Source organism: Cebidichthys violaceus, unplaced genomic scaffold (genome assembly GCF_023349555.1).
Source record: "Cebidichthys violaceus isolate CVI_PGR_0920_01 unplaced genomic scaffold, fCebVio1.0.p SCAF_29, whole genome shotgun sequence".
Classification (NCBI taxonomy): Eukaryota; Metazoa; Chordata; class Actinopteri; order Perciformes; family Stichaeidae; genus Cebidichthys; species Cebidichthys violaceus.
The window spans coordinates 696,100-711,143 of record NW_027176472.1 but is presented as its reverse complement, the minus strand read 5'-3'; the positions used below and the strand labels follow the sequence as shown (position 1 = coordinate 711,143).

Genomic DNA, 15,044 nt, shown 5'->3' with positions numbered 1-15,044 from the left:
TCCCCCAGGAATTAAGAGCATAAGTGTGCTGCCTCCATCATTGTCTCACCAAGCTCTCTGATTGGCTGAGACTGTGGGAAACCCCAACTAGACCCAGACCCACACATTCATATGGAGATGTGGAACTATAAATAGGAGGGATGAAGCCAGTAGAGATCAGATTCTCTCTACAGAGACCTCTACAGCACAGAGATCCAGACATGGCTCCTACAATCACTGCAGCAATGACCAATACACAGCAGCATCTGACTCTGACCCACAAGGTAAATTGAAGATTCAAGAAGATTTAAATGTTGTCAATGAGACGTTGTCTTTCTTCATGCTAACTCTATACTCCAGAATAAGTTTATTAATTACGTTGTTCTTCTTTCTGCAGATCAGAAAGCCTCTGGTGGAGAAGTTACGCAGAGAGCGAATCAACAGCAGCATTGAGCAGCTCAAGTCTCTCCTGGATCCAGAGTTCCTCAAACAGCAGCCAGACTCCAAGCTGGAGAAAGCAGATATCCTGGAGATGACAGTTTGTGTCCTGAGACGACTGCAGCAGCAGCATAGAGCTGTGGACTCAACAGCTGTTGGTCAGGGCTACTCCAGATGTGTCCAGGAGGTGACACACTTCCTGTCCAAGGAGCCGGTGAAGACACAGTCCCCGAGAAGACTGCTGAACCACTTCCACAAGCTGCAGTCTTCCTCTGATAAGAACCTGAGAGAGGCTGACTTCTCTCCTCTGAGCTCCAAAGTTCAGACCAGCATCACCAAAGACAAGAGTCCAGTCAACAGCGCCCTCTGGAGGCCGTGGTAGACACCTACAGACTGGAGCTACTACCAGACAAACTGAGAGGACCACATTGGTCAAAGATTACTGGAAGTGAATTCTTCTGAATCCTCAGATTTTATGAACTTGTTCTTCTGTTTGTACAGAAGTTTACTTGTGATCGTTTTCTTTGTGGAAGATGATACTTCTTGAGGAAATGACAGAAACTTTATCTTTCAAGTTAAGAAAGAGAACATCTTGTCATGCATGTTGCATGAACACAATCTGATTGCATCAGCAATTATTATTCCACATCACTGTACTTCATGTATTGGTGGAGTGATAAAAGTTATGGATACCATTGTGTCTTTTAATAGTTATTGATCATTTTGATCATAAACTTGAACTCTTCTTTTTGACACATGTTAAAGGACTTTAATCTCTCTGATTACTCCAAACTGATCTGTTATTAGATCCAATTGTTTATCTTTTTTTCTAAAAGATTTTCTTAATTTCACAATTTTCCTGTGATGCTTTTATTACTTACAACATGCCATGTGTTGGTAGAATATTTTGCATTGGTGATATTTGTTACCTATTGATTAATATTGATCATTATGGTCAAAAATTGTTAATTGTCCTTTTCATGGACATTTTGTCATAATGGACTTTTCCTCACTTTATATGATTATTTAAAAATGATCTGTTTTAAGATCAATATGTTTATCCTTTTATTGTGAAAGGTTTGTTTAACGTCACACTGTCACAGTTTTACAGTGACAATGAGAATTTAACATTTTGTAATCATTTGAAATCAATGTTTACTAAGAAGAATGTGATCTGTTGTCAGGTCAGTTTTTATTATTTGCTTTGCTCACTAAGTGCAAATGTTTAAATCCATTTAGAAAAGTATTTTTAAAGACAGTGAGTACTGTGTCCTCAAACAATGTAAACGGTTTGTCTTTCATAAAGACAGTTGTTCCTTTACTCTCTCTGAGTACAGTGTGTCTTGTAGAAATCTACAAGTTGTTGTTGTGATGAATCATCACCTCTAGTTGGAGCTTTCATACTTCATGAGGCTCATTGTGACTTGTTGAATAAACAAACACTTCGAACTGAATATTATGTCTTCTCATGTCATCGTTTATTCATTTCACCATAACTGATAGAGGTCTCCATCATTGATCTTATATTTGAATGATAAATCAAGATAAAGGGTCAGAACATACGGTCACTGATCAACAGTAACAAACCTGTTTATGGTCAAACTAAGTATAGGAATGTGGTTCAATTAAGATTGTTGATGAAGAGGAATGATCAATGATACATCACTCTATTTGGAGTAAATCAATTCATCAAACCAAATGAGGAAAAGTACATTTCAAAAACAATTTTGAAGTTTTGAAAATGTCTATATTTTTGTCTTATTGTAAGTTTCTGATGTTAAAATGTAAACAATTTTAAGAGGTCAGTCATTGCATCTAATGTGTTGCATAATGAGGCACACTTCTATTGTTCCTCCAGTGAAAGGACAGAGTGTGGGAAACCAGAGGAAGCTCATTCACAGAGCCCTGTGGGACAATAAATCCAGACCTCTGACCTGAAGGGACGGAGACTAACTGAGACTCCGGATCTCAAAAATGCAAAATTCACAATCTTTTTCAAAATCATAATTTATAGAATTTCAACTTTCTAAGTATGATTTTTAAAATAAGGCAAAGTTGTTCTATAAGTTTCTGTCAGTGAGATCAATTGTAAAACTAGATTGATATCAAGAACATAAAATATAAAATATTTTGTGTTTTTCAGGATTACAATCTCATGATATGTTGACTCTATAAAGAGAACATTGTTCAGTATTGACTCCACACAGGTCATTGTTTTACTGACAGAATATGACCACACCTTTCACATGATGACCTCAGAGTTTACTGTTATATTAACAACACAGGATTTGTGAATATTTAAATGACTTTTGATTCCAGTGAAGGTTTACAGAACAGCTAATTTTCACTTTATATATTTTGAGATTAAATGTTGAGTTGTAGAAAATTTAAAAGAAGGAAAGACGGACAAACAAACAAATTGCCACCATGTGTAAACAAAGACTAATAAAAAGATCGATTTGGATTTAGGCAAGGAGCTTAATTTCTTTTTATGGACAAAGTGGGAAAACTGTGGAGATCAGAGTTTCACATGATTATTATGTTAAACTCTGATCACCAGCAGCAGATTATTCTCCAAAGGGATTTGGCACACTTCAGGAAACAGCTGCCTGAACCTCCCACCCACATCTACAGAGAGGACATATTTTAACTAAAAAAAAATATTGACTGGATTATCAAAATCTGTTAATGTTGACTTAATAGTTAGCTAAATCAATAAAGGTGACCAATTATTGTGAAGCTTTCATCACAATTTTAAACTTTACAGACTGTCAGAGTCAGCCAATGGTGATCTTTCCCTCCAGATGGTTGGTGACGTCAGGCTCTGTTTCTACTACAACACACGTCCAGTATCAGTCACAAAGGCTCCATTCAACGTCCTTTTGTTGTTCATTGACCAGCATTCAAGGAGTCAGTGTGGGAAACTGAGACCAACTTTCTACCCACACTGACCACAAGACACAAGTCACAAGACTGTGAAACATCTGAACAGAAACCTAACTGTTGTCTTCACGTTTTAAATATATCATATGAGTTATAGTCTTAGTTATATATGAAATAACTGACATTATAAAATACAGTACTTTGATCATTTTAAAAGTTTAAGAGAAAAGTCAAACAGTAATATGGAAAATTGTGTCTTAATTTAACAAGAAAAACAGACTTTGGTTCTTCAGGTTTTGGAACACAAACATCACTTAGATAAAAAATGTCTACTTTCGCTGATTATTTAGTTTAGTAAAATGTTAGTCATACAAGACATTGTAACCAAGATGCATTTAAGTGTCAGTGTCCCACGTGTGTGATGTGATGATGAGCGTGTGCTCAGTCAAAGCCATTGATCAGCATCAGGCAGCAGATCTGCTCTCTCTACAGGGTCACCACTTTCCCAGATTCACACAGAGCTCTGAGAGTCTCTCTCCATCACCCCCCCAGTCCTCCACCTGTTCCCCTGAGATCTAACCATTGTCCCCCAGGAATTAAGAGCAATAAGTGTGCTGCCTCCCTCTTTGTCTCACCAAGCTCTCTGATTGGCTGAGACTGTGGGAAACTCTAACTAGACCCAGACCCACATATTCATATGGAGATGTGGGACTATAAATAGGAGGGATGAAGCCAGCAGAGATCAGATTCTCTCTACAGAGACCTCTACAGCACAGAGATCCAGACATGGCTCCTACAATCACTGCAGCAATGACCAGTTCTCAGGAGCATCTGACTTTGACCCACAAGGTAAATTGAAGATTCAAGAAGATTTAAATGTTGTCAATGAGACGTTGTCTTTCTTCATGCTAACTCTATACTCCAGAATAAGTTTATTAATGACGTTGTTCTTCTTTCTGCAGATCAGAAAGCCTCTGGTGGAGAAGTTACGCAGAGAGCGAATCAACAGCAGCATTGAGCAGCTCAAGTCTCTCCTGGATCCAGAGTTCCTCAAACAGCAGCCAGACTCCAAGCTGGAGAAAGCAGACATCCTGGAGATGACAGTTTGTGTCCTGAGACGACTGCAGCAGCAGCATAGAGCTGTGGACTCAGCAGCTGTTGGTCAGGGCTACTCCAGATGTGTCCAGGAGGTGACACACTTCCTGTCCAAGGAGCCGGTGAAGACACAGTCCCCGAGAAGACTGCTGAACCACTTCAACAAGCTGCAGTCTTCCTCTGATAAGAACATGAGAGAGGCTGACTTCTCTCCTCTGAGCTCCACAGTCCAGACCAGCCTCACCAAAGACAAGAGTCCAGTCAACAGCGCCCTCTGGAGGCCGTGGTAGACACCTACAGACTAGAGCTACTACCAGACAAACTGAGAGGACCACATTGGTCAAAGATTACTGGAAGTGAATTCTTCTGAATCCTCAGATTTTATGAACTTGTTCTTCTGTTTGTACAGAAGTTTACTTGTGATTTGTTCTTTGTGGAAGATGATATTTCCTGAGGAAATGACAGAAACTTTATCTTTCAAGTTAAGAAAGAGAACATCTTGTCATGCATGTTGCATGAACACAATCTGATTGCATCAGCAATTATTATTATACATCACTGTACTTCATGTATTGGTGGAGTGGTAAAAGCTATGGATACCATTTGTATCTTTTAATAGTTATTGATCATTTTGATCATAAACTTTAACTCTTCTTTTTGACACATGTTAAATGACTTTAATCTCTCTGATTACTCCAAACTGATCTGTTATTAGATCCAAATGTTTGTCTTTTTTTCTAAAAGATTTGTTTAATATCACAATTTTCCTGTGATTACTTACAACATGTCATGTGGTACAATATTATGCATTGGTGATATTTGTTACCTCTTGATTAATATTGATAAAAAATTGTTAATTGTCCTTTTTTTGGACATTTTGTCATTATGGTCTTTTCCTCACTTTATGTGATTATTGAAAAATGATCTGATTTCAGATCAATATGTTTATCCTTTTATTGTGAAAGGTTTGTTTGACGTCACACTGTCACAGTTTTTCAGTGACAATGAAAATTTTTACATTTTGTGAATCAATTGAATTCAGTGTTTACTAAGAAGAATGTGATCTGTTGTAAGGTCAGTTTTTAGTATTTGTTTTATTCACTAAGTGCAAATGTTTAAATCCATTTGGAAAAGTATTTTTAAAGACAGTGAGTACTGTGTCCTCAAACAATGTAAACGGTTTGTCTTTTATAAAGACAGTTGTTCCTTTACTCTCTCTGAGTACAGTGTGTCTTGTAGAAATCTACAAGTTGTTGTTGTGATGAATCATCACCTCTAGTTGGAGCTTTCATAGTTCATGAGGCTCATTGTGACTTGTTGAATAAACAAACACTTCGAACTGAATATTATGTCTTCTCATGTCATCGTTTATTCATTTCATCATAACTGATAGAGGTCTCCATCATTGATCTTATATTTGAATGATAAATCAAGATAAAGGTTCAGAACATACAGTCATTGATCAACAGTAACAAACCTGTTTATGGTCAAACTAAGTATAGGAATGTGGTTCAATTAAGATTATTGATGAAAAGGAATGATCAATGATACATCACTCTATATGGAGTAAGTCAGTTCATCAAACCAAATGAGGAAAAGCACATTTTAAAGACAATTTTGTTTTTTTGAAATATACAAAATTTTGGTCTCATTGTAAGTTTCAGGTGTTGAAATGTAAAAACGTTAAAGTTAACCATGTGTGTCTTGTAAGAGGTCATTCACTGCATCTAATGTGTTGCATAATGAGGCACACTTCTATTGTTCCTCCAGTGAAAGGACAGAGTGTGGGAAACCAGAGGAAGCTCACTCACAGAGTCCTGAGGGACAATAGATCCAGACCTCTGACCTGAAGGGACGGACACTAACAGAGACTCTGGATCTCAAAACTGGAACAAGTTTTAAAAAATGTCTTTGCTTCTAACTGTTCTTCTGATATAAATCAGTATAAAAACCATTTTAGAATACTGACATTTTATCAAATAAGAGACAATATTTTTAGCATGGTGTTTGAAAAAGTCTCCGTCAGCGACTCTAATATGAACCTAATAATTTGGTCAATTAGTTTGAATGTTGGAAGCATTCACAAAATGTATTTTTTTTCTAGCTCTTTACAGCCCTTTAAAAAAACTTAAATATTTACACACTATTCAACGTAAAATTTCACATTTGCTTATATTTGTTTTAATTATTTCTTCAATACAATGTTTTTTTCTTTTTTTTTTTACTTTGAACTGTTCACAACACATGGTACTTCCTCACATTAAATACATTTTCTCATATCTCTTAGACATTAAATGCAAATCATTGTTTTTGTTTTTCAACATCCAACATTCACACTGCAAATTCTTTAAAATGGCCTTCTGTAGTTTAACTTAACGTTATGTATCAGCTTCTCACGTTAATAAGAAATCATTTTTGATGAGGCCCCGCCCTCTTTCCTTAACGTCACACACTGCTTGCACTGGATCCTCAAAAGATCCATTTGCAGAGGAGCACATGTCTATTTACTGCTAACAGACGGAGTGTGGGAAAGCTCTGGAGGAAAGAGTTGAGTGTGAATGACATTCATCCCACCAGCAGACGAGGAATTCTCCTAAGAGATTTGGCACACTTCAGGAAACAGCTGCTCCCCGAAACCTCCCACCTTCATGTGTAGAGCTGGAGGTTGGATCCAGTTAATGGTCAATAATGAGGCACGATTATTAATGCAGGTTCAGAATGTATGAATATCATTGGACACTGAAAGTATGATATCATTCAATTTATTGGGATACTACATAATATATATTTTCATCCAAATTTCCAACTTTACAAACAGTCAGAAACAGCCAATGGTGTCCTTTCCTTCCAGATGGTTGGTGATGTCAGGCTCTGCTTCTATGGCAACACACAGCCAGCATCTGTCACAGAAGTGCCTTTGTGGTCCATTGACCAGACCATACAGGGAGTCAGTGTGGGAAACTGAGCTCAACTTGTTACTCACACCGACTACAAGGCACGAGTCAAAAGACTCTGCTGCATCTGGACAGCAGGAGGATGATTGTGTTGAGATTGTTTCAAGTATCAGGAATCAGCTTCAAACTGGTTTCTAACATATTACAATATTATTTTTCAAAATGTTGCATTTCTCATGCAGCAAAAATGTATGAAGATTAAATACAAAATGAAACATCTCTAAATTCCTTCAAGACTAGGACTGCACCCTCTTAGTCTGGAAGTCAAATATTTGGTAGTATTTTGTTCTTAATGGACAAAGATCCTTTAGTCGATTATTTGTTTTTTAAAAGCAATTTTCATGCCACAAATGTATCACTGATAAACGCATATGTCAAAGTGTTGTTTTTCGTGTGATTCTTTGTGCAAAGACTCAGTTAAAAAGATGTATTGCTTAAATCAGGGGTCTTCAACGCTTCTCAGGCCAAAGACCCCCAAACTGATAGAGAGATGGAGCAGGGAACCCCTACTATATATATTGTATAAAATTGTGTTTTATATTAAACTGGGCCTAGTGCCATGTATAAGCATACTTTGTTATTGTGCATTCAATACTAAGCTATTCAAATAATGCACAGGTTCATATATTCATGTTTTTATTTTAAACATGTGCAAGGTACAGTGAGTAGGGTGACCGTGCCACTGCCATTTATAAACATACCTTGTCAACTGATACCACTGCCAATATCAACATTGTCTGTCAATTGCATGATAATCATGCATACAAGCTATTCAAATTGACGTTTTTATTTTAAACATAAGTGTGGAACAAAAAATTTGTGATGGTCTATTAGTGCCACTCCCATGCATAAACATACCTGTGATCTTGCATACAATACTGAACTATTAAAATAATGGACAGATTCATGTTTTTTGGTCGAGTTACAAAACGATCCGTTTTTGCTCATAACAATATCCATGCACTTGGATAGGAGCTGCAGTGATTTAGCCAGGAATATCCTGCAAAAATGATTGCACAAGAAATCGTGGATTAAGTAAATGTTTTACAACGGTATTTTCTTTTCAAATAATATTGCAGCGTGCGTCCTTGTGTCTGTGATCTTAGTCAGCTGGGGACTGAATAGGCTGTCGGTTAATCATGGGGAACCTGACAGAGCCAGCATGTAACATGCAGCCTCGTGATTGGCACAGCAGCAATAGGGGCGGGTCCTCCTCTTTGTGTGCAGGAGGCTTGGAGGGACAGGTCCAGGCTAGTCTCGCGCTGTGAGTGAATCAGTGCCCAGCTTGACAGAGCTCCTGTGTGTCGCTGAATGTGTGCATTTCTGAATGAAAGATAACATCTTTCTAATCGATTCGTCGACAAAATCATATTAGTGTTGGTCGACTAAGTATTTCTTTGTTTAAGGACAGCCCTAAACAAGACAATGATTTCACTTGTTATTTTAGGTTCTAATCCAAAAAAGCACTGAAGACAAAAACAATATATGCTTAGTTTTTATACATTTCTCATATACATTCGTGTAATTCACGTATTTCACCATGAATTTTATTCTCCCACGTGTGTGATGTGATGATGAGCGTGTGCTCAGTCAAAGTCATTGATCAGCATCAGGCAGCAGATCTGCTCTCTCTGCAGGGTCACCACTTTCCCAGATTCACACAGAGCTCTGAGAGTCTCTCTCCATCACCCCCCCAGTCCTCCACCTGTTCCCCTGAGATCTAACCATTGTCCCCCAGGAATTAAGAGCAATAAGTGTGCTGCCTCCCTCTTTGTCTCACCAAGCTCTCTGATTGGCTGAGACTGTGGGAAGCTCTAACTAGACCCAGACCCACATATTCATATGGAGATGTGGGACTATAAATAGGAGGGATGAAGCCAGCAGAGATCAGATTCTCTCTACAGAGACCTCTACAGCACAGAGATCCAGACATGGCTCCTACAATCACTGCAGCAATGACCAATTCTCAGGAGCATCTGACTCTGACTCACAAGGTAAATTGAAGATTCAAGAAGATCTAAATGTTGTCAATGAGACGTTGTCTTTCTTCATGCTAACTCTATACTCCAGAATAAGTTTATTAATGACTTTATTCTTCTTTCTGCAGATCAGAAAGCCTCTGGTGGAGAAGTTACGCAGAGAGCGAATCAACAGCAGCATTGAGCAGCTCAAGTCTCTCCTGGATCCAGAGTTCCTCAAACAGCAGCCAGACTCCAAGCTGGAGAAAGCAGACATCCTGGAGATGACAGTTTGTGTCCTGAGACGACTGCAGCAGCAGCATAGAGCTGTGGACTCAGCAGCTGTTGGTCAGGGCTACTCCAGATGTGTCCATGAGGTGACACACTTCCTGTCCAAGGAGCCGGTGAAGACACAGTCCCCGAGAAGACTGCTGAACCACTTCAACAAGCTGCAGTCTTCCTCTGATGAGAACCTGAGAGAGGCTGACTTCTCTCCTCTGAGCTCCACAGTCCAGACCAGCATCTCCAAAGACAAGAGTCCAGTCAACAGCGCCCTCTGGAGGCCGTGGTAGACACCTACAGACTGGAGCAACTACCAGACAAACTGAGAGGACCACATTGGTCAAAGATTACTGGAAGTGAATTCTTCTGAATTCTCAGATTCTATGAACTTGTTCTTCTGTTTGTACAAAAGTTTACTTGTGATTTTTTCTTTGTGGAAGATGATATTTCCTGAGGAAATGACACAAACTTTATCTTTCAAGTTAAGAAAGAGAACATCTTGTCATGCATGTTGCATGAACACAATCTGATTGCATCAGCAATTATTATTCTACATCACTGTACTTCATGTATTGGTGGAGTGGTAAAAGCTATGGATACCATTGGTGTCTTTTTATAGTTATTGATCATTTTGATCATAAACTTCAACTCTTCTTTTTGACACGTTAAAGGACTTTAATCTCTCTGATTACTCCAAACTGATCTGTTATTAGATCCAAATGTTTATCTTTTTTTCTAAAAGATTTGCTTAATTTCACAATTTTCCTGTGATGCTTTTATTACTTATGACACGTCATGTGTTGGTACAATATTATGCATTGGTGATATTTGTTACCTCTTGATTAATATTGATCATTTTGATCAAAAATTGTTAATTGTCCTTTTTATGGACATTTTGTCATTATGGACTTTTCCTCACTTTATGTGATTATTGAAAAATTATCTGTTTTCAGATCAATATGTTTATCCTTTTATTGTGAAAGGTTTGTTTAACATTACACTTTAACATTTAACATGAGAATTTAACATTTTGTGAATCATTTGAATTCAGTGTTTACTAAGAAGAATGTGATCTGTTGTAAGGTCAGTTTTTACTATTTGTTTTGTTCACTAAGTGCAAATGTTTAAATCCATTTGGAAAAGTATTTTTAAAGACAGTGAGTACTGTGTCCTCAAACAATGTAAACGGTTTGTCTTTTATAAAGACAGTTGTTCCTTTACTCTCTCTGAATACAGTGTGTCTTGTAGAAATCTACAAGTTGTTGTTGTGATGAATCATCACCTCTAGTTGGAGCTTTCATACTTCATGAGGCTCATTGTGACTTGTTGAATAAACAAACACTTCTAACTGAATATTATGTCTTCTCATGTCATCGTTTATTCATTTCATCATAACTGATAGAGGTCTCCATCATTGATCTTATATTTGAATGATAAGTGAAGATAAGGTTCAGAACATACAGTCATTGATCAACAGGAACAAACCTGTTTATGGTCAAACTAAGTATAGGAATGTGGTTCAATTAAGATTATTGATGAAGAGGAATGATCAATGATACATCACTCTATATGGAGTAAATCAATTCATCAAACCAAATGAGGAAAAGCACACATTAAAGACAATTTTGTTTTTTTGAAATATACAAAATTTTGGTCTCATTGTAAGTTTCATGTGTTGAAATGTAAAAACTTTAAAGTTAACCATGTGTGTCTTGTAAGAGGTCATTCATTGCATCTAATGTGTTGCATAATGAGGCACACTTCTATTGTTCCTCCAGTGAAAGGACAGAGTGTGGGAAACCAGAGGAAGCTCACTCACAGAGCCCTGTGGGACAATAGATCCAGACCTCTGACCTGAAGGGACGGAGACTAACAGAGACTCTGGATCTCAAAACTGGAACAAGTTTTAAAAAATGTCTTTGCTTCTAACTGTTCCTCTGATATAAATCAGTATAAAAACCTTTTTAGAATACTGACATTTTATCAAATAAGAGACAATATTTTTAACATGGTGTTTGAAAAAGTCTCCGTCAGCGACTCTAATTTGAACCTAATAATTTGGTTAATTTGTGTGAATGTTGGAAGCATTCACAAAATGTATTCTTTCTTGCTCTTTATTAATATTCTTACACCACTTAAAAAAAACCGTAAATATTTACACAATATTGAACGTACAATTTCACATTTGCTTATTTTTGTTTTAATTATATCTTTAATACAATGTTTTTGTTTTTTTTAACTTTGAAACGGTCACAACACATGGAATTTACTCACATTAAATACATTTTCTCATATCTCTCAGACTTTAAATGCAAATCACTGTTTATGTTTTTCATCATCCAACATTCTCACTGCAAATTCTTCAGAAATGTTATTATGTAGTTTAACTTAACTTTGTGTATCAGATTCTCATTTTAATAAGAAATCATTTTTGATGAGGCCCCGCCCTCTTTCCTTAACGTCACACACTGCTTGCACAGGATCCTCAAAAGATCCATTTGTAGAGGAGCACATGTCTATTTACTGCTAATAGACGGAGTGTGGGAAAGCTCTGGAGGAAAGAGTTGAGTGTGAATGACATTCATCCCACCAGCAGACGAGGAATTTTCCTAAGAGATTTGGCACACTTCAGGAAACAGCTGCTCCCCGAAACCTCCCACCTTCATGTGTAGAGCTGGAGGTTTGGTCCAGTTAATGGTCAATAATGAGGCACGATTATTAATGCAGGTTCAGAATGTATGAATATGATTGGACACTGAAAGCATGATATCATTAAGTTGTTTTGGGGATCCTACATAATATATATTTTCATCCAAATTTCCAACTTTACAAACAGTCAGAAACAGCCAATGGTGTCCTTTCCCTCCAGATGGTTGGTGATGTCAGGCTCTGCTTCTATGGCAACACACAGCCAGCATCTGTCACAGAAGTGCCTTTGTGGTCCATTGACCAGACCATACAGGGAGTCAGTGTGGGAAACTGAGCTCAACTTGTTACTCACACCGACTACAAGGCACGAGTCAAAAGACTCTGCTGCATCTGGACAGCAGGAGGATGATTGTGTTGAGATTGTTTCAAGTATCAGGAATCAGCTTCAAACTGTTTCTAACATTTTCAAAAGAAATTACAAAATGGTGCATTTTTGGTAGAGCAAAAATCAAGATTTATTGGTTAAGTTGAAATATAGAATGAAATGTCTCACTAAATTTAATGAAAACAATGAATTCACCTGTTATATTGTAGTTTGAATGAAAGAACGAAAGACAAAATCTAAACACTTAGTGTTGACATTTCTATAATACATTCTTTTAATTCAACTATTTAAAGATGAATGTTATTTTCTCCCACGTGTGTGATGTGATGATGAGCGTGTGCTCAGTCAAAGTCATTGATCAGCATCAGGCAGCAGATCTGCTCTCTCTACAGGGTCACCACTTTCCCACTCTCTCCATCACCCCCCCCCCCCCCCCAGTCCTCCATCTGTTCCCCTGAGATCTGACCATTGTCCCCCAGGAATTAAGAGCAATAAGTGTGCTGCCTCCCTCTTTGTCTCACCAAGCTCTCTGATTGGCTGAGACTGTGAGAAACCCCAACTAGACCCAGACCCACACATTCATATGGAGATGTGGGACTATAAATAGGAGGGATGAAGCCAGCAGAGATCAGATTCTCTCTACAGAGACCTCTACAGCACAGAGATCCAGACATGGCTCCTACAATCACTGCAGCAATGACCAATTCTCAGGAGCATCTGACTCTGACTCACAAGGTAAATTGAAGATTCAAGAAGATTTAAATGTTGTCAATGAGACGTTGTCTTTCTTCATGCTAACTCTATACTCCAGAATAAGTTTATTAATGACTTTGTTCTTCTTTCTGCAGATCAGAAAGCCTCTGGTGGAGAAGTTACGCAGAGAGCGAATCAACAGCAGCATTGAGCAGCTCAAGTCTCTCCTGGATCCAGAGTTCCTCAAACAGCAGCCAGACTCCAAGCTGGAGAAAGCAGACATCCTGGAGATGACAGTTTGTGTCCTGAGACGACTGCAGCAGCAGCATCGACAGCAGAGAAGACTGCTGAACCACTTCAACAAGCTGCAGTCTTCCTCTGATGAGAACCTGAGAGAGGCTGACTTCTCTTCTCTGAGCTCCACAGTCCAGACCAGCATCTCCAAAGACAAGAGTCCAGTCAACAGCGCCCTCTGGAGGCCGTGGTAGACACCTACAGACTGGAGCTACTACCAGACAAACTGAGAGGACCACATTGGTCAAAGATTACTGGAAGTGAATTCTTCTGAATCCTCAGATTCTATGAACTTGTTCTTCTGTTTGTACAGAAGTTTACCTGTGATTGTTTTCTTTGTGGAAGATGATATTTCCTGAGGAAATGACAGAAACTTTATCTTTCAAAGAAAGAGAACATCTTGTCATGCATGTTGCATGAACACAATCTGATTGCATCAGCAATTATTATTCTACATCACTGTACTTCATGTATTGGTGGAGTGGTAAAAGCTATGGATACCATTTGTATCTTTTAATAGTTATTGATCATTTTGATCATAAACTTGAACTCTTTTTTTTGACACATGTTAAAGGACTTTAATCTCTCTGATTACTCCAAACTGATCTGTTATTAGATCCAAATGTTTATCTTTTTTTTCTAAAAGATTTGCTTAATGTCACAATTTTCCTGTTATACTTTTATTACTTACAACATGTCATGTGTTGGTACAGTATTATGCATTTGTGATATTTGTTACCTCTTGATTAATTTTGATCATTATGATCAAAAATGTTAAATGTTCTTTTTATGGACAGTTTGTCATGAAGGACTTTTCCTCACTTTATGTGATTATTGAAAAATGATCTGTTTTCAGATCAATACATTTATCCTTTTATTGTGAAAGGTTTGTTTAACATCACACTGTCACAGTTTTAGAGTGACAATGAGAATTTTAAATGTATGGATTAATTTGAATTCAATGTTTACTAAGAAGAATGTGATCTGCTGTAAGGTCAGTTTTTACTATTTGTTTTGTTCACTAAGTGCAAATGTTTAAATCCATTTGGAAAAGTATTTTTAAAGACAGTGAGTACTGTGTCCTCAAACAATGTAAACGGTTTGTCTTTTATAAAGACAGTTGTTCCTTTACTCTCTCTGAGTACAGTGTGTCTTGTAGAAATCTGCAAGTTGTTGTTGTGATGAATCATCACCTCTAGTTGGAGCTTTCATACTTCATGAGGCTCATTGTGACTTGTTGAATAAACAAACACTTCTAACTGAATATTATGTCTTCTCATGTCATCGTTTATTCATTTCATCATAACTGATAGAGGTCTCCATCATTGATCTTATATTTGAATGATAAATCAAGATAAGGGTCAGAATATACAGTCATTGATCAACAGTAACAAACCTGTTTATGGTCAAACTAAGTATAGGAATGTGGTTCAA

General features: G+C 37.5%; 4 protein-coding genes across 4 annotated transcripts; all 4 read left to right on the top strand.

The window, feature by feature from the left end:
* The first annotated feature begins 140 nt into the window (after positions 1 to 140).
* On the top strand, positions 141 to 1,834 carry LOC137880692 (transcription factor HES-5-like). Its single transcript, XM_068722201.1, has 2 exons — positions 141 to 263; positions 377 to 1,834. The coding sequence occupies exons 1-2, from the start codon at positions 141 to 143 to the stop codon at positions 797 to 799; spliced, it is 546 nt and encodes a 181-aa protein (XP_068578302.1). The 3' UTR covers positions 800 to 1,834.
* Positions 1,835 to 4,026: 2,192 nt separating this feature from the next.
* LOC137880689 (transcription factor HES-5-like) lies at positions 4,027 to 5,675 on the top strand. Its single transcript, XM_068722197.1, has 2 exons — positions 4,027 to 4,149; positions 4,263 to 5,675. The coding sequence occupies exons 1-2, from the start codon at positions 4,027 to 4,029 to the stop codon at positions 4,683 to 4,685; spliced, it is 546 nt and encodes a 181-aa protein (XP_068578298.1). The 3' UTR covers positions 4,686 to 5,675.
* A 3,545-nt stretch (positions 5,676 to 9,220) lies between these two features.
* On the top strand, positions 9,221 to 10,524 carry LOC137880690 (transcription factor HES-5-like). The gene is made up of 2 exons (XM_068722198.1): positions 9,221 to 9,343; positions 9,457 to 10,524. The coding sequence occupies exons 1-2, from the start codon at positions 9,221 to 9,223 to the stop codon at positions 9,877 to 9,879; spliced, it is 546 nt and encodes a 181-aa protein (XP_068578299.1). The 3' UTR covers positions 9,880 to 10,524.
* A 2,711-nt stretch (positions 10,525 to 13,235) lies between these two features.
* LOC137880640 (transcription factor HES-5-like) lies at positions 13,236 to 14,802 on the top strand. The gene is made up of 2 exons (XM_068722117.1): positions 13,236 to 13,358; positions 13,472 to 14,802. The coding sequence occupies exons 1-2, from the start codon at positions 13,236 to 13,238 to the stop codon at positions 13,802 to 13,804; spliced, it is 456 nt and encodes a 151-aa protein (XP_068578218.1). The 3' UTR covers positions 13,805 to 14,802.
* Positions 14,803 to 15,044: the final 242 nt, after the last annotated feature.